Source organism: Python bivittatus, unplaced genomic scaffold (genome assembly GCF_059951505.1).
Source record: "Python bivittatus isolate LINGU-HERP-01145 unplaced genomic scaffold, Pbiv_v1 ctg000700_np1212, whole genome shotgun sequence".
Lineage (NCBI taxonomy): Eukaryota > Metazoa > Chordata > Lepidosauria > Squamata > Pythonidae > Python > Python bivittatus.
In genome coordinates, this window is record NW_028277098.1 from 98239476 (window position 1) to 98263616 (window position 24141).

At 41.1% G+C, this 24141-nt stretch overlaps 1 protein-coding gene across 3 annotated transcripts in view; it reads left to right on the forward strand.

The window, feature by feature from the left end:
• COL20A1 (collagen type XX alpha 1 chain) overlaps positions 1–18158 on the forward strand; it is a 119085-nt gene extending 100927 nt beyond the window's left edge. The window contains exons 36-40 of one of the 3 annotated variants that reach the window (XM_088153875.1): positions 4642–4708; positions 11413–11601; positions 13898–13975; positions 14717–14830; positions 15685–18158. In XM_088153875.1, the coding sequence (XP_088010001.1) occupies positions 4642–4708; positions 11413–11601; positions 13898–13975; positions 14717–14830; positions 15685–15704 (468 nt within the window). In that variant the 3' untranslated portion in view covers positions 15705–18158. Of the gene's footprint in view, positions 1–4641; positions 4709–11412; positions 11602–13897; positions 13976–14716; positions 14873–15684 lie in introns of all 3 variants that reach the window. The other 2 variants (XM_088153876.1, XM_025163110.2) reach the window with 2 other exon arrangements.
• The last annotated feature ends 5983 nt before the right edge of the window (positions 18159–24141 follow it).

Genomic DNA, 24141 nt, shown 5'->3' on the forward strand with positions numbered 1-24141 from the left:
TCCATAGTTCTTTCAAGGACATTCTCATGAGCTCTTGATCCTATCTATCCATCTTGTCTTCCCTGTCTTTTCCTTAACCTTGTCAAGCATCATCCTCTTGTAGCATATGCCAAAGTATTTGAGCTTCCACTTGCTAGTCATTGTCTCAAAGGAGCAGTTAGCCTTTGTTTGGTCTGGGACTGATGGACTGTTTTTTCTTGCAGTCAATGGTCTCTTAGCAATTGTCTTTGCACCTATAATTTGAATGTGTCCACCTTCTTTCTCTTGCTTTTTCTCCATCTCCAGCTTCCACAACCATTCATCACTGTTAACTATTCTAACATTTGTTTTTATTGTAATATCTTTAGCCTTTGTAATCCCTTGCCTTTATCCTAATGAGAACTAAGGAAGGTCAAGTCTGAGATGCTTCTCAATTCCACTCCTGCTTTGGGCTGAGTTTTCTCTTATCTGACTGTTGCCTTAGTTGTGGCTCTTCCTCCTCTTCTTCAGGGTTATTCTCACAGTCCATTACAATTGGCCTTCTCCCTAGGATTTACCTTTTCTTTATTTCTCCATCACACTTCAACTCTCTTCATCTCTTTTTAAGCCCAAGGAAACAAAACCATCTTCACATCTTTGCTATCGACTGTGATTCTATTACTCTGTTTCTCTAAACTCAGTTCTTAGGAGTTTCTTGTTTGTTATATAGAGTCCTCAAAACAAGATCAGATGTTCTGAAATGCCCATTAGCAAGGAGTCCACAGGAGACGTCAGAAAGGGCAGATCTTTGATCACATGGTTGTGGCCACCACATTGACCCCCCAACCCCATCCCTGCAGATGCTGTTTTCATTTATTTGACATTCTGGTACGGTCTGTGCAATCAAAGACATTGTTAGGAAGGTATAATACCTTAAAACAGTGTTTCTCAACCTAAGCAACTGGAAGATGGGTAGACTTCAACTCTACCCATCTTTCAGTTGCCTAGGTTGAGAAACACTGCCTTAAAAGGAAACTGTTGAGATAGTTCTCAATAGTTCTCCTAAAACAATCCCCATCATTAAATATTTGGAGGAAGATGTGCAATTATTTATTTATTAGATTTCAGTATATAGCCCTATCTAGCAACTCTTGGCAATTCACAACACTTATAAAACCCAAATAAACCATCCATGGTAACACCAGCTTCTACAAGGGAGGATCAGTGCAGAGAAGATGGTGGGCATGGTGTTGTGATATCAGCCCCGCCCCTTTTGTACCTGCATGTACAAAAGGGGTGGTGCTTGGATCACAATGGCACGCTCTCCGTTTTGAAGACACCCCTGTAACAAGCAACACAAATTCCACAAAGGATAATTTCAAACCCTTCCTGTTCCTTTGTCTCTCTTTTGGCAACTTCTGGCACCCAGAACATATTAATTTTAAACCTCATCTCCTCCTTCTCTTCACCCCTCCCCAAATTGCTCTGCAGATGTTATATTTATTATTTGTTTCTCAGAATAACAGGCAATCTAGATGCAATTGCAGCTACGTGATCCTGAAGAGACATTTAGTCAAACAGGTCTGATGTTTAAAATGATGAAAAAGGAATTTTGCTATCAGATATGGATTAATTTCTGAGTATTTCAAGAAGCCACTTTCCATGGCTGTTCTTTGGGGACTGAATAATTAGACTGTCCTTGAAACTGCATTTCTTAATGTACTACACTTCCTTTTGGGTATACGTATTCCTTAGAGGAGGTGAGAGAATAATCCAACTGCTGAAAACAGTAAACATTGCTATAATCCATAAAAGCTCATAACAGAATGAAAATGGGGTTCAGGTTTATTTTATTATGAGTTTTTATGGATTATAGCAGTGCCTAGTTTCAAACTGCTTTCAGTGATTTGATTATTCTCTTACCTCTTGTAAGGAACACACATACACAAACTGGGGTGTGTAATACATGGAGAGAGATGCAGTTGCAAGGCAACCTTGTGTCAAACAATGCCTTTTTTGATGATACCTCCTGGATCAATCAATACGCAGTTTTTACACAAAATTAAACACAACCTGAGCAAGGAAATGAAAATGTGTTTGCATCACAAATATATCAACGAGGATATATCATGTGGGAGTTCAGGAGAATGGCTTTTAAAAAAACCAAAGACTCAGCCATTGATAAAAATAAAATATCTAGTTCTGACTGTAGTTGGAAAGGGGATTGACAAACATAGTCCTGTCCTCCCCCAAACTCATGAAATGATTCATCCAGAAACAGTTAGGAGAGATGAAATTTCATAAGGTGGCCTTTCCTAATGCCAGATGGACTACAACTCACATCATCCTCAGTCATTTTGGCTGGCTATAATGGGTAGCATAGTCTAATACATCTTGAGGGATGCTGGCTTGTGACAAGCTGCCATAAGAGTTCAGCTGGTTTCCTAGAAATCATGTTTCTAGGAAATAAAAAGAGGACAAGGCCAGAATGTGTGATGTTTCCGTTATGTCTCCCTGTCTGTTAGCCCTTCGAGGTAGTCCGGACAAGAAGCACACCCAGAAGTACTAGCTGTATCTTTATTGTAAGGTTACATTAACAGAATCTTGCAAGTCTGAAAGGGTTTCTCCCCTCCTTCTCTTTTACCCTCCAGAAACCTGAGGAAGGGCCCCTTCTGAGATGTTTGCCATGCCCCATTCTTTCTGCAGGCTCAGCTGCTTCTTATCTGACCATGGTCTAGTCTGTGGCTCTTCCTCCTGTCTCCCAAGATCACTCTCACATACCATTCCACCATCCCACCCATGAAATGGCCTTTCTCAGAAGCAAGATTATCTTCATTATGAATAGCCTTCCAAAAGACCAAGCTATTCCAGAAGGCTTTGCGGTGAATAGTGATGCTGCCAAGATCATGAGCATAATTTAAATTTTAATTTAATCTAGTTTTAAATTATATTCATCAGAATCTTGCCTGGCTTGATTTTCATAATGAGTATGACTCTAACCATTGATAGAAAACGTTGTACAAATGAGTATTGGAATCCTACCTTTCGGGAATGAAAAAGAGAGTGGGGGCAGATTGAGTTGTCTACACAAAGTGTTCAAATTCACGTGTCCAATAGTGGTGAATGCATTTAGGAGAATATGTGGAAATGAATGTCACAACCCCTCTTCAAAAATCACAGTGTCAGGACATGGAAGAAGGCAATTGGAATGAATGCCGCCTTCAAATATACACGCATTCGTGCCTAATGAGCCATTCTTATTATGTTAATGGCTCAGAAAAAGGCTTTTGCAAATGAATTGGTTGCCTCAACACATTCAGAAAAGTTTTTTTTTCTTCTCTCTCTGCAAGGAGCAAAAGCTAGCATCCTTACTATGTGTTGTGCTAGTCAGACTAAAGGAGGAAAAAGTGCCATAAACATGAGTTTGAGCTCCTGGAGAACGATGGGATATAAATCTGACAAAGAAATAAACATAAAAGGACATATATTCATTATTTTTATTTTTTATTAGTATTTATAAATACTAATATTTATCTTCCACTTTTCTTCATATTTAATATTCTTTTTATTTCTTAAAACATAAAAATGGTTACCATATTAGAAATGCCCACACCTTAAAACATGTCTTCTAGATTTCAAACACAAAATTAATTCCAAGTTGAACCTCAGACAGTCTTGAAATATGCCCAGAGTTGCATGTTTAAGAAAATGAACTCTATCATTACCTGAAATCTGGGAAGAAAGTGGATCTAGATGTTCAGAGAGCAAGGTACAGCAGTCTTTTCTGGAATATGCCACATCAAAATTCATTGAGGTGGGAGTACCGAATGTGGTCCTCCTCTCCAATTTAAGAATAAAAAATAGCAGTTCCCAAATGTACTTTTAGTTATAAATCACACACACGTGCCTATTTGATCTTTCTTCTTCCAAAATTTAGAGGATGACTAACTTTTTTTTAAAATAATATTTTATTGAAATTTTAAAATTACAAAGTTAAAAGTTAGAAATGAAAAAGAAAATTGAAAATACAAATTATAAAGAAAAGGAAAAGAAAGCATGAGATAAAGTAAAAGAAAAAGAAGAAAGGCATGAAAAATAGATCGCTTCCAATCTATCTCTGGTCTTAAGAATAATAAGAGTGTCATACAGTAGGTGCTAGTTTTTAATGCATTAAGTAGGAATAATTCTTTGTCAAAACATATCCCATTGCATTTATAATCTAATCTTCAAATTCCCATGTAAGCTTCGCCCCGCCTGCATTTTGCAAGTAGTCCATCAATGGTTTCCATTCCTTAAGGTAATAATTATTTGATTTTTCTTTTAATAAACAAGTCAGTTTATCATTTTCTGCCATTTCCATCAGTTTTAGCAACCATTCTTGTATTGTTGGTAGTGTCTGGGTTTTCCAAAATGGTGCATACAAAAGCCTTGCTGCGGTAATCATGTATTGAGTAATTCTGATAAGATGCTTTCCGATTTGAAAGTCCATCATCCCCAACAGGAATAATTCTGGTGAGGATGACTAACTTTTGTCTGGCTTTGTTGCATGGTGCCTGCAAAATAGCAAGGGTTGGGCCACCTTTGTGATCCACAACAGAGGAGTTCAATTAGCAGCGGCCTCTCAGCTCCTCCCCCTTCATCTCTTTTATGTAAAGCACAACTCCTTCCTCTCTTTCCACCTAGGGTGAAGCACAGTCTTTGTCTACCATTTATCATCTGGTAAACCAAGCTTGTGAGCGTCTGATCCAGTGTAAGTATATCCCAGCGCAAAGTCTTCCTTGTGACTTTCACCTCTGCAACTGTCTTGGCTGTATGGTTTTCTGCAGATGAGGTGTGGGGTGGACAGCAAGGCACGTGTAGCAGGACTGGGTGATGTGTTCAGATGCCCTGCAAGGCTTCTGTTCCAAGCCAGCTGATCAATTTACATATCAGCATGTTATTGTCCATTCTCTAGGTCAATTAATTTCATTTGCTTTCCAGTAGAGCTTCTTCTTCTCTCATAAGTAATTTGAGGCAAGATTCAGACTTCTGCTCAAAAATGTAAAATAAATAGAGGAGACTTTAGCGGCCAAATGAAAGCCAGGGTGGTGCAGGGGTGAAGGCAAGGAGTGGGGAGACCCAGGTTCTAGTCCCCCTCAGCCATGGAAGCTCCCTGGAGGACTGGGAGCCACTTCCCTTCTCTCATCCTAACCCATCTCATGGATTGTTGCTGTAAGAAAAAAGAAATGGGAAAGAATTGATATATAAATCTATGTAACTATAGATATGTACACTAAGGAAAGCTAATTATCTTTGAAAGTTGGTGTGATATAGCAGTAAAGATCTTCAACTACAAGAAGATCCAAGTTCTAGCCTGTGCTCAGCCACTGAAACCCCCTAGGTTTCTTTGCAGCAACCAACCTGTTATTATGGGGAGAAATTGGAGGATGGAATACTATGTATGCCATCTTGAGCTCCTAGAGGAAAATTGGGGTTTTTTTTTATTATGTGCCATCAAGTCACTGTCAATTCTTAGTGACCACATGATAGATTTTCTCCATCTGTCCCTAACCTGGTCCTTGAGGTCTTCCAATGGTGTACCAATCACCACTGTAACTGAATCTATCCATCTTGCTGTTGGTCCTCCTGCTCCTGCTGCTGCTGCTGCTGCTGCTGCTGCTGCTGCTGCTTCTTCTTCTTCTTCTTCTTCTTCTTCTTCTTCTTCTTCTTCTTCTTCTTCTTCTTCTTCTTCTTCTTCTTCTTCTCCTTCTCCTTCTCCTTCTCCTTCTTCTTCTTCTTCTTCTTCTTCTCCTTCTCCTTCTCCTCCTCCTCCTCCCTTCTTCTTCTTCTTCTTCTTCTTCTTCTTCTCCTTCTCCTTCTCCTTCTCCTTCTCCTTCTCCTTCTCCTCCTCCTCCTCCTCCTCCTCCTCCTCCTCCTCCTCCTCCTCCTCTTCTTTCCTTCCACCTACAGCAGTGTTTTTCAAACTTGGCAACATTAAGATGTTTGCTCATCAACTCCCAGAATTCCCCAGCCAGCATGGAATTGAAGTCCACACATCTAAAAGTTGCTAAGGTTGAGAAACGCTGGTCTAGAGACATCTCATGTTTATAAGACCTCTAGGATTTTGTCTGAGTCATCGCCATTGGACGGGACGTTTTCACAATGTACAGGAATTATATGATTGGCAGGAAATTAGCTTAGTTCCAAACAAATCCAGATCTGTTTGAGGGTAAAACTAACTTGGAGTTAATGGGCTGCATCAATTAGCTGTGGTTTGGCTATGAACAATCAGTTCAGTATGTCAAGAGAACAATGCCAATGTGCATATGGAGACATCTGAAAGTAATCAGCTGTGGCTATCTATCTGTTGTACTGATGCCTTATTTGCTTCAGGATTTCCCCTGCTTATTTTATTGCTGAAAAGAAGGGACAGAATTAACTACCTGCTGCAGAAAACCTTATTACACTTCATCCCATGAATAAGCAAATGTTATGTAGTCAAAGGAAGTCTCCCTTTTGTGTTTCTCAATGCTCAACTGAAGTGAAGATGGTTGTAAAAACCTGCTGCCACCTGGTTCTGAATGCAAATTTGCCTCACTGATAATCCCTCAAGAACACAATTGATTTTGTTATGTGCCATCAAGTTGGTGTTGATGCTTAGTGACCATATAGATAGACATTCTCCAGGATGAACTATGCCCAATCTGGTCTTTCAGGTCTTCCAATGATGCACCCATCACCACTAATTGAGAAGAACATAGTGAAAGCTGAATGTCAACTGATACAACTCAGTTGAGATTGTACATTAAAAATATGTTAACTTTGAAATAGATTTGGATCCAAAATTCTCAACAGAGAACTTTTGGCTAAATTAGGGAAAAGGGGTTGGTAGCAAAAAGAGAAAAATACCCCTGTCAAGTTTTGAAAAAATAAGCAAAATATGGAGAGGGGCTGGGGAGAAGACCTGTGTAGTCTATGCAAAAAGGAGATATTAATTCTGGTAGCACCTTCAAGACCAACCAACTTAGGGTGTTTCCAGACATTATGTCTATGTTGAGGACGGAAGTGATTATGCTTTCCAGGTAATCATCAGATGGTAACTGCTATGCTTCCCCAAGGCCTGCAAGAATTAGATTATATAATAGTCCCCCACCCCCAAGTGATGGCAAGTGAAAGGACTACAGGCTGGATGAATGAATTTTAGCCCCTCCCCCCATGAAGATTCCTTATGCAACCATGTATAGATTCATTGTCTATAAATAGGCTGAAAACCTGAAACAATGCAAGTATGTTTTCAGACTGTCTCATCATTTAGATATTGGTATTCAGGACTGAAAAAGAAAGAAGGAAAGGGAAAGGGAAAGGGAAAGGGAAAGGGAAAGGGAAAGGGAAAGGGAAAGGGAAAGGGAAAGGGAAGGAAAGGAAAGGAAAGGAAAGGAAAGGAAAGGAAAGGAAAGGAAAGGAAAGGAAAGGAAAGGAAAGGAAAGGAAAGGAAAGGAAAGGAAAGGAAAGGAAAGGAAAGGAAAGGAAAGGAAGAGAGGAGAGGGAAGGGAAGGGAAGGGAAGGGAAGGGAAGGGAAGGGAAGGGAAGGAAGAGAGGGAAGGGAAGGGAAGGGAAGGGAAGGGAAGGGAAGGGAAGGGAAAGGAAAGGAAAGGAAAGGAAAGGAAAGGAAAGGAAAGGAAAGGAAAGGAAAGGAAAGGAAAGGAAAGGAAAGGAAAGGAAAGGAAAGGAAAGGAAGAAAGATAAAGGGAGGGAAGGAGGGAGGGAGGGAGGGAAATCCATCCATTGGTGTCAGTTTGATAAATCAATTTAGAACTCTTCCAAGGTTGAAGGAGAGAAAACAGATCTTTTTTTCTCCCTTTCTCCCTGAGGTGTTCTGTAGAAATGCTTGTGAACACGCCTTCCATTTCCAAATCAGATGGATGACTTTACTATTGTTGGCTAGACAGATGAATTGAAAAGAAACAAGTCCAGAGCAGCGACACACAGAAATATTAGTATGTAGGCAGGCACATAAACACACCAAAAGTAGGTTATTTTTCTGATTTGTATTTGCAATAGGAACAGGGGTGCACAACTCTTTTCAGGTTAAGGGCAGGACTTTGCTTTGGGATTAGAGCAAATAGCAGGGTATGGAAAGCAGAATAGCTAAACAATATAAATGCAGCTAATAATATGTAAGATATATTGCATTTAAAAGTAAATCAAATACGGCAAATAAACTTTAATGAGCTTCTAAGAACATGGGCAAGAGGATAGTGGTTTACAGAATATTACAAGTGCAGAACATCTTTCTTAATCAGGGCATCAGTGAATGGTTAGCAAGAGGAACAAGCTTGGTTAATATCCTTGGAAATCCCAGGGCTTTAGGCTAGACTGGGATAAAAAAATTATCCTGTAAGAAATAAAAGGGAAACCATTTCAATATTATTGCAGACGAGAGGAGAGGAGAGGAGAGGAGAGGAGAGGAGAGGAGAGGAGAGGAGAGGAGAGGAGAGGAGAGGAGAGGAAGGAAAGGAAAGGAAAGGAAAGGAAAGGAAAGGAAAGGAAAGGAAAGGAAAGGAAAGGAAAGGAAAGGAAAGGAAAGGAGAGGAGAGGAGAGGAGAGGAGAGGAGAGGAGAGGAGAGGAGAGGAGAGGAAAGGAAAGGAAAGGAAAGGAAAGGAAAGGAAAGGAAAGGAAAGGAAAGGAGAGGAAAGGAGAGGAAAGGAAAGGAAAGGAAAGGAAAGGAAAGGAAAGGAAAGGAAAGGAAAGGAAAGGAAAGGAAAGGAAAGGAAAGGAAAGGAAAGGAAAGGAAAGGAAAGGAAAGGCAGTTCCAAGGAGCTGGATGAAATCCAAGCTGCAGGTAGGAATCCAAAAATAGCTGCCTCGACTTTACTGAAGGATTGGAGGCTGTGTTTCAATAGGCTGTGGAGTCCTATTGAAACACAGGGGCATCCTCCATCTTCATCTTTTACCCCTGCAGATACCACTAGCTTTTTCTTTCTTCATTTGAAATTTCAACAATGTACCTATATTTTGCAAAAATGGGTATCGACCAGGTCTAGCCATGGATTATTAAACTACAACTGGCCCATCTCTCTAGATATTTATGACGCATGCTACATTTTGGATGGGTTGGCAGAACATGTTAATTAGACTGGAATTGGGTTGGGTGATTTGTGATTCAACATGCTGTGGGAACCCAGCCATTGTCTTGGCATGTTGTCTGAAGCAGGCCATCGCATTAAACCGTCATATGCAGGAACATTCAAAGGGGGAGATTTAAAAAGCCATGGGTTTCATTACACAGCCATGCATATATTCTTGACTTTTTTAACCTCCCCCTTGGATGTCCCTGAACATACAGCTTATTAATTTGGGAGAAGTCTACTGTGCAAGCACTTTGATTGTCTTTTGTCAATATGGTTTAATATGTTGGGTGAACCCAGTCTCTAAGTAACCAAAAGTGTACACAGGTAAGTTTACATAGCGTTTGCTAAATGAAGGATTTATTTATTTATTTATAACAGATGGGTTTATGCCATATCAATGAGGCAGCTTACAAAAGATGTGTGTATTACCATATAAAATACAAAAGATGTGTATTACCATATAAAATATGGTCCATCATCATCAATAACAACAGTTATAGTAACAATGATAACCAGTGCTTGCACACATGCCCAGCACATTCTCCATTGACTCCTCAATCCCTGAATACTGCCTGAATGACCAGGTCCTGGCAAGCTTTTAAAATGGGATTAGTGAGGATGCAGTCTTACTTCTGCAGATAACTGATCCCACAGAAGGAGAGCTCCAACAGAGAATCCTTGTTTCTGAGTCCCCTCCTGCCATTCTTCATGAGGAGTAAGGAGTTTCAGTATGCCTCTCAATTAGCATCTCTTGAGAGACAGGCAGATTTCACTTAGAGCAAGTAGACTTACCCAGGTTCCAAACCCCTTTATAGGTTATTACCAGCATCTTAAATTATATCTGGAAACAATGTGACAATCAGCGCAGCTCCCACAGTACATGTCTCTGATGAAACAACTGGGACATTCCCACACATTCAGCTATATTTTGTCCCAGTTAAAATGTCCAGGTGATCTTCAAAGGCAGCTCCAGGTAGAACAAATTACAGTAGTCCAGTCAAGAGATGACATGGCCAGTTCCTTCTTTCCATATTCTATCTTCCTTGTCCATGTCCTCCACTTGATTTCATGCTGTCAAATTTTGGAATGGCCCACTAAAAATTATTCACTTATCATAGATCAGTGTTGTTCAAACTTGGCCACTTTAAGATGAGTGGACCTCAACTCCCAGAATTCCCCAGCCAGCATGGCTGGCTGGGGAATTCTGGGAATTGAAGTCCACTCATCTTAAAGTGGCCAAGTTTGGACAACACTGTCATAGATGATCCTTGTTACTTCCAAATAATTTTCAGATTTTGTAAAACTGCCAAGAGTACACTTGTTAGACAGTCTTCTATTTAATTGGTTGTTGTTGTTGTTTTAAATTGCTACTTATTTTTCCCTCCCTACCACTTCTTTATATCCCTATCCCCCAAACTGGTGCATCTTCTTCATTTAAGTCTGGATTTTGATTGCCATAGTTCTGACTATTCAACGATCTTTCCCCAGTGTGAAATATCTCATACTTTGTCCAAGGGGTAAGGAAAATGAGTTGAATGCACTTAGCCATGATGGGGGAATTAGCTAGTAGCTGCCACCTCCACCCTTCTTCTCTGGTAGAAAATAAATCCATTAACTCCGGAAGTGCCTGCTGGGGGTATCAAAAAACCAAGATGGTGACTTCAAGCTTCATGACATACCTAAAAGGGGGCAGGGCTTCTATCACACAGTCATTCCCATCATCTTGATTTTTTTAACCCTCGTCTGATTAACTGTTGGAGCTCCTTTTCCTGAGAACTTCAGAGATGATGGTAGGGGAGATTTTGCAGCTGATGGTGACTTCATGATAGCTGGATCCATGTATACAAAGTGATTTTAAGAGAGGACATGTCAACTCTTCAGTAGCTTGTGTAGATGCTTATAACTGAATGTCCTACAAAGCTGACCTTGGATGGTCTCAAAGGTCATTAAGCTGACCTTGGATGGTCTCAAAATGCTAATCAAAGTCAACCCTGGTTAGTACTTGGATATGGATGAGACATGACCAGGGAATACTGGGGTTGGAGGCCAGACTGGCTTGTCAAAATCATCATCATCATCATCATCATCATCATCATCATCATCATCATCATCTTCATCTTCATCCTAGAAGAAGAAATGGAAAACCATTTCCATGTGGATGCCAAGAAAAGTACATGGATAAGTCCATGATATTGAAAAGAATCATGCTCAATTTGAAGGTGATTTTATATATTTGGAAAAAAAATATTGTTCATTTAAAAAAATATGTTGCTAAAGGACAGGAAGCAGAACAGATGCAGGGCAAGAAGGAAAATCTCATTTCTTTCCATTCTTCTACTCCAGCTCATGTGTTAAAGTTTGACTCTTTCATCCATGAACATTCACGGAAACCTGTTCCCATCTGGGAGGATAAACCGAAGGCTGGAGAACCTGGGCCACCTGGTCTCCCTGGCCTCCCTGGCATGAAAGGTGAAAGAGGAGAAGTTGGGATGCCTGGACTTCCAGGAAGAGATGGATATCCAGGAGAAAGAGGTAAGCAAGGAAAGGTATAGGGCACACCACTGGATATTTTATTTATTTTATTCATTGATTGATTTATCATATTTATATAGCTACCCATCTCACATAAAGTGACTCTGGGTGGCATTAACAGAATTTGTTAACAGAAAACGATGCAAAACTAGATGGGTTTGTCTTAGAGTTAGATAATGTCAGTCCCATTAGATAGACCCGACCAGGAAATCAATTCCACATGAAGGCTAACATTACTTTTATTGAGATTGGCTACAATAGCAAAATCTTGCACGTCTGATTGTGCTGGACCTCCTCCTCCTCCTTATGCTTCAGTGAATCAGGGAGGTGTCTGCCTGAGCTGCTTCTGAATGTTATCTCATTGTTCTGGACTTCAAAAATGTTTCAGCCTCTTTTGCCTAGGTAATGATTCCTGCACATTTCTCTCAAGGTCATCTTCCTTCCTCTCCAAGGTAGCTTCCTATGAAAATAAATAATTTTCTTAGAATTCTTCAGATGAAAGGCAGATCCAGGTGGAATCCTAGGCCAGGACTTGATAAATAAATGTCCAGATGAGCGTCTTCCCTTGGATTCTGCTAAACCTCCTATTCTACCTGAATTTTTGAAGACCTTGTTTTAATTCAAACACATAAATTGGACTCAGGCATGCTATGAAACTTCAGCAAAAGCATTCTCTTCACTTACCAGAATGTTTTGGGGTACAGGGGGCCCAGAGGCATTTTTTGAAAATAAGCAGGGTCCCAGACCACAGTGCACTACTTTGCTTGGAACTGACCCATCCAACTAGAAAAATGGTGAGGATAATCTGGGATGGTAGAGATCACCCAGGAGAACTGGGGGGGAAGGAGTGAGAAACAGTCCCACCCGTTTGACTTCTTCATATAAGTTTTATATTTGGCAGTGCCCAGAATGGCCTGTGGCTGTTACTGTGCATGCAGGCCGTCCTCTTCAGGGCAGGCATTTTGAAAGAAAGCCCATGACATGCTCCCCCAAATCCATTCAACCTAAACCTTGCTTGTATCCGCCTAGACAAAAGCTTCCATGACTTTTTAGGGCTGAGAAGAAGATGTAGTGGGGAAAGAGAGGAGGAGATTTCAGCCAATCCATCATGTAAACCCCTTTGTATACTGCTCCAAATCTCACCATCTTCTAAACCATAAGGAATCAAATTCAATGACTCTTCAAGGTCTAGGTAAAGGCAGGGGGCATTTCAGCCAATATGGGGAGGCTTTTCACACAATTTTGCAGTAGGCAGAAGCATCCATGGGGGCAGGGGGTCAAATTGGCAAGATGGTAGACAAGAGTGTCACACTGTAAACCCTGCCCTTTTTGTACACACATCCCACACAAGTATAAAAGAGACAGTGCTTGCACGGTGACTTTCCACCTACCATCTTGACTCCTGTCTGCAGATGCTGCCGAGAGCAGGGAAATGCATACCCGTTGGTTTTATTTTTGGATTAGCTCATTCCTGAGCCTTCAAAAGAGAGGAACAAAGCACCACAGTCTGTTTCAGTTTGTTTCTCTCCCCTCTTGATTTAGAGCTAAAAACAACCCACTTTGAGGAGGACACAGCTCTCCATTTCGTTGCAAATGCCAGGTCATCGTAGCAGCCTCTCTGAATTAATTAAAAGATTAAGCCTCCATTTAAGAATCAACCTATGCCCCCCTCTTTTGGACACTACTGGGTTATCCTCAGAACCCAAGAAGGTGGTTTCAGCAAGAAAAATTCTCCAACAGCAAGAACAGACATTTAAAGCTCCCTTGGTGATGTTTTTACTTCTACACGCAAGCAAGAGTCAAAGTTGCTGATTTAATTGGCAGACTACAGAAGGTAGATCACACACCAACCTAAATCTGTCACTCAGCCTTTTTTCTCCGTGATCTACACTTACATCTTAGAAGCATCTCTACTTGCTTGCAGATGCAGCTGATTATATAGATGTTCTCCTAGCTGAGCTTCCAGAGTGGGTCAAATGAAGTTTTTTCACTGCTGTTGGTGGTTCCCAAGAGAAGGTAGTGAAATATAGGACCATCCACAGAAAGGTGTCCAAAAAGTCAGGATGCAATCAAACATCAAGAACAACACACACTGTTGGGGCACACCAACAGGTACGTTACTGTACCTCCTAGGACGAGCTCATCTAACATCCTGGTCCCAGACCATGTATTTCTACCTCTTTGGTATGATCTTCTCCCACTACTCTTCCAAAGTGTACACGCAGGAGTTTGGGGAAGTGAGGTCAAAACTAGAACATGAACAGGATTTTTTAAAATCGCTCCTCTCCTCTATCAGGTATCCCTGGGCCCAAGGGGGAAAAAGGCTCTTCTGGATCAAGTGTGGAAGGCTCTGAAGGACCAAGAGGTCAAGCAGGTATGATCATTCATCACTGACATGAAGAGAAAAAATCAGGATAAATGATGTCTACTCTCTCAAACAATATATTTTTCAAGGATGATGTTGCATCTACCTGCCATGCAGACGTCATATCAAGCAAAAGTTAAAATAGAAGGATGTTCTTTTTTTCCCCCAGAGTACAGGACACAAAATAATGGATTTAAGTTACTAGGACACAGAGTCCCATTGAAAGTTAGGCAAAATATCCTAATTCTAAGCTCAGTGCAACTGCAGAACCAATCACCCACAGGGATGGTAGAGTCCTCCTCCCAGGGTGTATTCAAGTACAGGCTAGAAGCTATCAGTGAAGAGAGCTCTAATGGCTAATGTCTAGACTTTGAAAGTAAGCAGAGCAGGCCGGCTAACGCTTGGATGGGAGACCCTCAGGGATTCCTAGGGTTAGGAATTGGAGTTGGAACTCAAAAAACCTTCCCAGAAGGCAATCATAGCCATTTGGGTATCTTGCCAAAAAATCTGCATGGATACTGATTTCCTGGTGATCTTGCATCCAAGTACTGAGTATGTCCAATCTGCTCACTGTATTTTGGAGAATGGCCATGGTTAGCTACTGTAGATGTTGCCACCTGAACTGAGCTCTGTATGATTAGGACTCAGCCATTCATATCCAGTTCTTTCTCCTATTTCTGCGGTTTTAAGCCAAAGTGTATCAATAGCCTGGACTGATAGAATATTATTTCTGATTTTTTTCTCACCTAGGATCTGCAGGAGAAACAGTGCTTGGCAAACAAGGTTCAAAAGGACCCCCAGGCAATACTGGTCCCCTTGGATTTCCTGGGGCTCGCGGTCAGCCTGGAGATCCTGGCCATGCAGGTAGATGTCTTCCTACAGGATGCTACAAAGATAGTACAAGAGGTAAATCTTGATTGTATGTGAGCAAAGGTAATGGGAGGATTCCAGAAGGCCATGAATTATGGCATCAAGTCATTCTTTCTTTCCACCCCTTTCATGCTAGAGTCTTTTGGCTTTCCTACCAGACAGTCTGGGCCAAGGTTCTCTCTAAGGCCCTAGGATTGCTTAGAGGGCTGCAATTAAACTAGAAATAGCATCTGATTGGAAGTATCTTCTATTTCATAAGAGGTTCTCATTGATTAATGGTAGAACTCAAGCATATCAGCTATATAAGAAAAGGGTAAAAGATTACTCAAGAATTCTCTAGCTCAGAAATTGGTATTTCACAGAACTACAGGCAGCCAGGGCAATTTACCCCCCAGCAATTTTTCTGTGCATGCTAGAACAGGCCAGGTTACATCTTCCCTCCTGTACCAATTCTCCTAGGACACGCTAGAGCTGAAAAGTAGATAGTAAAATGGGAATAACTTAGAGGATTTGCTCCAGATAAGGAATCTTACAATATCTGCCTCAGATTCTCTGGGGTAATTGCTGCTGGATTGCAGAGCTAAGCTTTGAACTTGTTTCAAAAGCTGGATTTGCACTCTGATTCTCTTCTGTGACTCCAGATGGACTAATCAGAGGGGTGTTAAGAAGCGGGCCCATAAGGACTGCTCCCATAAGCACACACGTTGCCACCACAATTCATTTCTGGAAGCGTTTTCATTGGAGCTCCTCACTCCATCACATGCAGAACTTGGGGAAGGGATGATTTCTCTCTCTGCTTTTTCAGTTTGTTCTGTCGTTTAAATATCATTACCACATTTTATTTCCAGATGCAGGGCTGATCCCCTGATCAGAGAGACGCTGCTGTGGATCAAATCTGTTTTTCCAATACTTTTTATTACAGTGAAGTTCCATTTTCTCTTTTGTAAATTGCCCTATTTTGTTTCTCTACTTGTCAGACTGCCTATAGCTTATGCCCAGGACTGCTTGGATATGCATCTCTATGCCTTGTGATTTATTCCAAATGTACTAACTTTAGTCATTCATCAGTCATACACTGGTAGTTAAAACAATACCTTTAGGATATCAGTTTTGTGACATTGCAGGGGGCTATATGGTGCAATCCATAAGAAATTTGGAGAGCCTAAGGCTAGATCAGATCAAGGGTCCATCCATTTTAGCATTTTTTGTCTTGGGGGCCAACCAGAATCAAGAAGCTTACAAAAAGCATCCAGAACGCAATTACTCCCTTCTATGTTTGTTCCTTAGCAGCTAGTAATCAAGACACACTGCTTGTGGTTCTTCAGGTAGCAAACAGCCATGGTAACCACTGATAACCCAATCCTCTATGAATGCATCCAGTCCCCTCTTTACATCAGCCAGGTTGCATTCACCCCATTATGTGTTGTTGAAAGGACAGCCCTGAATCTCCCTGCCTTTAGTTTTAACAGGTGGCTGCATTACAATCCAGATTTATGAAATAAACAGGAGTTTGGCTGCAGTTCAATATGCAAAGTACCATTAGATTAGGTATGGGGTGTCATCCAGTCTTGAGCTAATTTCATGCAGTCCTTGGCCTCATTTCTAACTTGTATGCAAGAGATTGTCATGCAAAATTGTCTGTCCCTTCCTTGCAATCCGCCACTTGGAAGAATGAAAAGAGGGTCTCAAGAGGAGGGGGAGAAAAGGCTACCCCACCTCCCAAAAAAGCATTCCCATCTACTTTTGACTTAGCATTTTGTCACTGCTCCCTGCAACCCTGATTATCCCTGGTGAAATACTGCCCAGTATATTAAAAAAAAAAAAAAAGTCCATTCCTGCTTAAATTCACAAGGGTTTGTCAACCCAAATTAGCTTTGTTTCTTTCATGATTGCTCAGGAAGTGGCCAAGATGATCATGAAAATCCTGGTTCCTTTTGTACCTCAGTGTTCCTGCAAAGTGGTATCACTTTAACTTGCTCAATCCATCCTGGTCCAAAATGATATTCATCTTGTGTAGGACCTCAAAGATCTGGAACCAGCCTTCCACATAATAACCTGGATGTCTCCATGGGAAAGGGTGCTGAAACAAGTTCTCCCTGCGTTGTCTGCCAGTTTTGGAGACCCCCAGAGATACTCTATTAAGAGAATATGATCTTTTATAAGTTGATTATGCAAAAGCAAGTAGTAAAAGTAGAAACCCAGGCTCCAACAGTGCAAGGGGGCTGAGCCGAAAGTATCATGATTACATAGAATGTTGCTCCACTGTCTTTACTAATGGTGCAGCAGTCTGGAGCTGGTCCAGGTGGTAGATGTTGCCAATGCAGCTAACTGGTCCAGTGATAATGCAGGACATTTGAGACCATGATCTTATTAATCTTGGAAGCAAGCTGGCAAATTCATGATATGTCCAAAAAAGATACATTCTTGGAAGATATCCAGACATGCAAATTTTAATTGAGTATTTTGACTCCTTTAGATCCCTATAATTCAAAACCTGGAGATTCATTTATTCCCAAAATACATTTTGTTTGTTCCATAGGAAGTCAGACTAGGGACTGAAATCCTGCAAGCTGATTGTGAACCCTAATTTACTTGGTATTATTTTTAGAATTTGAGTCAAATGCTTGGAGAACCTGGATTTTCCAGGCTTACACTTCACATTTACAGTCACTGCTTAGCCTGCAGGAATTTTAAAATGTCGTTGGAGGATTTTCTTGTTTTCTTTCTCCCCTGTAGTTTGTAAATCTTGTCTGATGAAATGTTCTGGTGAGCTCAGAAGCTTGCATACCTGTTTGTGTTATCTTGGTGGAGCCTAATAAAGATTAATCTTGCTATGAATTTTGGAATTTTTTTTTTAATGTTCTGAGGATTGGCACAGTTTTGATGGATTTTTATGTCCCTTGGAAGATGCATTTAACTGCCGGGTGACCCCTATACAGTATGATTTGACTTTATACTCAGCAAGTTGACCAAATTATTGTCTGGTCTGGTTAATGTAGTGACTAATGTTTCTTTGCCCCTACTTTGTGACAAGCAAAGATGCTTGTGTGCATCAACCATGGCAGCCAACAGCCTATGATCTTTGTGTTTCCCAATACCAGGAACATAACCATTTCTCTGTCCCTGAAAATATGATGGTATCTAAAACACCCAATGTTGGCTTTGCTTTAAGTCCACAACCCCTATCTTGGAACTGACATTGCCTTGAAGATCTCATGGCTTGCAACATTGACCTAATCTTATTGGATTATCTTTCTTATCCTCTGATTCTTGCTTCTGGAGAACTCACAAGCTTTAATGACCATTTATGTTCATTTTGTTGGTCCTCATCAATGCAACTCTAGCTATGGCTATTTTTCTATTATCTACCTTGCTCAAAAGAAGATTGCCCTCTTTGTTTTCCCTGATCATTTCTCCAAGTTACATCTTGTATAACTAAGTCCCTTAATAAAGGAGGCTAGAAGAATGGTTGTACTGTAATATATTGAACTGAATTACTTCATTACAGGTCACAAACCCAACATACATATCTGAACAATTGGATTAAATACAATAAAATAAGACAGAGGAAAGCATAAATAAAAGTCAAAACAGAGGGGAGGAAATTATATAATAAAATAGGGTAAAAACAATATAATGCTCTAGTGCTTTGTGAGTACTCTGCTCTACACAATACAGCCAAAAACATCAGCCCAAAATTAAGTTACCATTAATAACGCACAGGTTCTACTGGCTACAGGTGCAAACTTTACAAGAGCTTGAGGTCTTTGAGGGTCCTTATCTGCCAAGAGAAATGTTATATCCAGGGCTTGGCCTAATGAGAGGTATTAAAAGCTCCATGTAGATATCACTAGAGATGTGACAGTAGAATAATACTTGGGCCAGTGATTCAATTTTCTCCAGCTAGCAAGACCAAACCCTTTCCACATAGGAATTTTCTGAAGATTGGAATAGAGTTTTTCATTCCTGAGTGCAATCCTGAAGGTCATGATGACTTAGAAGCATGAGGTACATCACTCATTGACCCTTCAGCCTGTCCCATCATGGAAGAATCACCATACAATTCTCCATTTTGTCCATGAACCCAAGAAGAAATATACATTTGCTATTTACACATTTCTCCTCCCATCCCCACAAAAGTGATAAGGAAATGGCCTTCCATTGCTGTCTGCTGGGATGGTCTTCCAAGTTTCCAACCTAACTTATAAGTGTAGGATTTCCTGGTGCTCTCCCATCTAAGAACTCAGCAGATCAAACCATGGAAGAAAGCAGTATATAAATCAGATGACTAACAGAATAAAGATTTGCCAATAAAAGATAAAGTCCCTTATTTTTGGGGTGTCTCAGGGCTCAAAATTCTCACCCCTTCTATTTAACATCTACATAAAACCACTGGGTAAGATTATCCATTAGCTTGGACATCATTAGTATGCTAATGACACCAAACTGTACCTCTTGGCCCCAGATTGAGCAAGTGATACTATCAAGTCCTGTCCTGGAGTCTGGATGAGTCTGGATGGGAAGGAAGAGACTCAGCTTCAATCCTGCCAAGACTGGGAGGCTATGAATATTTGGTCCCCCAAGCCTGAGGATCTTCCTTCATATGATCTTGGATAGGGTTGCTCTTCCCCACTCAAGGCTGATGAACAGTCTGGGTGTTGTCTTGAACTCACAGCTCCTGCTCAAAGAGCAGGTGGCAGCTGTGGCCAAGAGGGCCTTCATAGAGAACCAGACCCTCCAACAACCCAGATGGCTACTTTGCTCCCACTTCTACAACAACAGCACCATCACAGGTCCCAACAACTTCACACACAGGATTAGAGGCACTCCCACACGTTCTTCCTCTAATAGAATATATGCCAACATCTGCCAGCAATGTTCTTCTCGATTCTATTAGGACAAATGGGACAAACGTCACACAAAAGAATGAATGGAAACAAGTTTCTGACATCAAGACTCAAAACAAAGACTAAGTAACATCAGAGCAATTCAGTCTTCCAGGACACTCCATGGCAGACCTCAAAGTGATTGTTTTGGAAAAGCAAGACTAGCCCTGTTGAGAAATTGCTGAACTCATGTACATCAAAAGGCTTCAGGCAATTTCAGAAGGTGTCAACAAATACAAGGGTTTTTTAACACATTACAGTTTTGATAAGATAATTGTAATCTAACCTGCATCTGCATAACCAACCTGTCTCCTTCTCCCTTCCCCACAACCCCAATTTAAATGCTTTACCAGTCTAGCCACTCCAACCATCTGATGAAGGGGACCGCAGCTCACAAATGCTTCTGCCTTTTAATGAAATCTATTAGTTGGAAACGGTGCTTCAATGAAAAACACTGCCTTACACAGAGGGAAATGTAACAAGAGTGGATCCATAAACTCCAGGGGGGTTAGTTTGTTAAGTGGGCCTGGGAAGGCATTTGGCGAAAAGTTTATAAGTGACAATGAGCAAAATTTGGGAAATTCATTGGGGCTTTATGCTAACCTAGGGGTTTGGGACCAAGATTTTTGCTTTTCAGCAGTCACTGAGAAATGTATGAATGTGAGGGGAAAAAAGTTGATTATACATTTGTTGGTTGCTTTGTTGAAAGAATACATGAAAAAGCTTCTGCTCTATGATTTGATTACTGGTTTTGTGGTGTTATTTAAAGGATTTTGTTGTGAAAATGCTGCTAATGGTGTTATTTTCTGTCACACGACTTCCCATACCACTGAAAGAAACAGACATTGTAGGAGCTGAGCTGTCTTTGCAACCCCATCATGCTGCTGGCTCATATCTGGTCTGCAGTCCACAACTATTCCAAGATCTTTCACACAAATCCTACTCCAAGCCAAGAATCCCCCATTTTATACCTGGCATTTGGCTGTTGTGTATTAAATGAAGAGCTTCGCCTTGATCTCTCTTAAATTAACACTGTGACTTTCAGCCCATTTCTCCAACTGTAAAGATCCTTTTGGGTTCTCCTTCGGTCTCCTAGGGCAACATTTCTGAAAGGGTGCCTTACGGCTCCCAAGAGGTCCCACGACAACAGATGGAGGGTGACCAGAAAATGCCATCTTTACAAGTCCTTTCCAAACTGGCTTATCTATTTGCAAATTATACTTATTGCAAAACAATCTGGCAGTTCCTGAACGTCTATGAAGCCCAACTGTTATTTTTGCTCTTTTTAAGGCACTCTGCTTGGCCTCTCACAGGAGGGGTCATCGTGCCTGGATTCTCTTCAAATTAACCACTCAAACATTACGAAGTCACCCCCTTCTTTCTTGACTCACACAATATACCGAACCATGAACAAATACAAAGGACCAATACAAATATTGGACACATACAACAGGTTAAGCCCCAGAAAGTTAACCAAGATTAAAACTAAAGAATAGTGCTTTGTTCAAATGCTGCCACTGAGATCCTATGGCATTACTGAAGTGGTACAGTCCAGCCACAGCTTTTTCACCTTAGTGAAAACCACGCTGGTGCCACTGTACTGGTTTCCAGCTTGTCCTATGGAAACAGTTGCACTCAGCCTGGAGAGATCCACAGATCGTCCCTTATACTGTGGGGCAGTGTTCTCTACCTCACCACTTTAAGATGTATGGACTTCAACTCCCAGAATTCCCCAGCCAGCATGGCTGGCTGGGGAATTCTGGGAGTTCAAGTCCATACATCTTAAAGTGGCTGAGGTTGAGAAACTCTGCTGTAGAGAGATGTTTTGATTTCCCAAACCTTTTCTTTAGATGTTATTAACTGAACTCATCCATATTCATGGGTGTCCTTTGCGGGGAGGAACTGCTGCCTCAGCAATGGCACACTTTGTTGAATTTGCCCGCTGCACAATGCTGAGCTAATATTTGTCATTTTCACAAGTCGCTCTGGGCCCGCTTGTTGTTTGGTTTTGCTGAGATTTTTCAAACGTAAAAGCAAAACAGAAGCGTTGCAGGGTTGAAGAGCCCCATTTCACGCATCTCTTTTCTTTTCATTTCTAAATGGCTGCGATTGCCCCACGGAGAGACAACTTTTACTGCAATGCCATAAAAGCACTTCTGAGGCTGCATCCCCTGCTCTGGGTTGGTTTTATTTTCATTTAATGCACTGAGTTAAATCATTTATATGCCCCCCATCTCACAGCCGTGACTGGCTGTTCGTACCAAGGAGAAACTAAACTGAGAAAAAGTGGGGTGCCCTAGTGGCAAGATACTCAAAATCTCTGTCGTGAACTCACACAACCGCTTAACTCAACAAGCGAGGAATAGGAGATTCATTTTTGACTGTGAAAAGCAGGTCAGCTCGTTAAAAAGTAAATCAGCACTTCTTACTGGTTAGCAGGTAGCTTTGCTCAGCAGAAAGAACGCACGGGGAGATAAACACCAGAGCAAGGCGTACAACTTTTGTAAGAAAGTATTTCTGAAGCGGCTCCTTGCCTGAAAGAAAATACAGGTTTATTTAGGAAATAACCCAGTGATAAGAAAGCCGGTTACGTAAGTCTCAGTTACTGAAGTCTAGCTATAGCTGAGAACCTGTATTGTGCTTTTCACAGTTATGGAGAAAAAGTGACAGAAAAACATAGGGACATAGAGTGCTGGGGGGAAAAAATCATCCAGGGAATTCATAGCATGCCCTGGGGAATTCACCAGATACTTAATGCCTTTTGAAATGAAGGCAAGATCAAGGCCAACCAAATCTCAGAAGGGTGCTGTTCCAAAGAGTGAGGTCAGCAGCAAAGGCGGCGCATCTTCTGGGTCCCACCAGACAACATTGCCTAAGTGATGGGGCCTGGAGCATGCTGGACCTGTCAGATGTTACTGGATAGGTAGAAATAATTGGAAATAGACAGTCCCACAAATAACCCACCCTGTGCCAGGCAGGGTCTAGAGGCGAGAACCAGCATCTTGAATTACACAACAAATTGTGGATAGCCCTTAAAAATATGGATATAATGACCACCTCATCTACTGATGAAAGAATTTGTATGATGCAAGTCAGAATGTAATATGGAGCGACTAACTGTGAAGGGTTTCTACTGTAACTATTTATTTAACATATACAGACTAGAATATGAGAAATACTGGACTAGAAGAAAAAGAACTTGGAATTAAAATCGCACTGACAGCAAATGTACATATTTTCAAAGCCATGGTTCTCTTGATATAAGACATCACTGTGAATGCTGGACCATCAGAAAAACTGAAGAAAAATGGATGCACTCTTACTGTGGAGATGGATGAAATTGCTGAGAATACTTTGGATGGCAAGAACAACTGATCATTCAATACCAAATGAAATTGCGCCATTTTTGTCTAGTGCAAGTCTGCTTTGAAGTAAGCCCTGATGAGTTTTGAGAAGCTTACTCTCAAGTCAATGGCTTTAGGGTGCCTACATATGCATAACATTTGGGTCAAATGTGCTGAAACTCTAGGAATATAGTTATGAGCACTTTGATTAGGTATCTCTTTTTTCAAAACGATCAGGTGAAGAGTTCAGTTGTAAAATCAGAGTTAATGAAAAATTAATAAAATCTGACCTAGATATACTCTGATTGGAGTACAAGTTGTTCTTATTGTCCTTAGGCCAATAGTGCAATATTCTATGGGGAATGATTTTACTGCATAAAAGTAACCATACATCACATAACGAAATGCAATTAAGTTATATCGGGGAAGTGATTATGCTAACAATTCCTTAAATAAGATACAGCATCACTGAAGGACTGAACATCTGAAGGACACCAAGATGGGGAATTTTAATTTCTATCAGTACCATTAAAGGATTTCAGACAGGGGTGGTGGTGGAGGAGGACTGCTTGCATAATCAGGCACCTTTGCTCAATTCCTTATGAGTAGCAACTGTGACTCACTATCCCTTTCTCATTGTTGGAGATGCAAATCCAGTGGCAGTGGTTGTTCAGCATCTCATGACCTTTTGGCTACAAGAGGGCAGAAGGGTGTAGATAAGAGAGTGCATAGAATCATAGAATCATAGAATCATAGGGTTGGAAAGGACCTTGGAGGTCTTCTAGTCCAACCCCCTGCCCAAGCCAGGAATCCTCATACCATCTCAGACAAATGGTTGTCCAATCTTTGCATGAATACCTCCAGCAATGCAGCACCCACAACTCTGGGAGGTAAGTTATGGCTTTACCCTGTGTCCTCTCCTTCTCTATTTCTCTGCCTGCCCTTTGCCTAAGCCAGTGTTTCTCAACCTCAGCAACTTTAAGCTGTGTGGACTTAGAAGGGGGTGGACTTAGCTGGCTGGGGAATTCTGGGAGTTGAGATCCACACAGCTTAAAGTTGCTGAGGTAGAGAAACT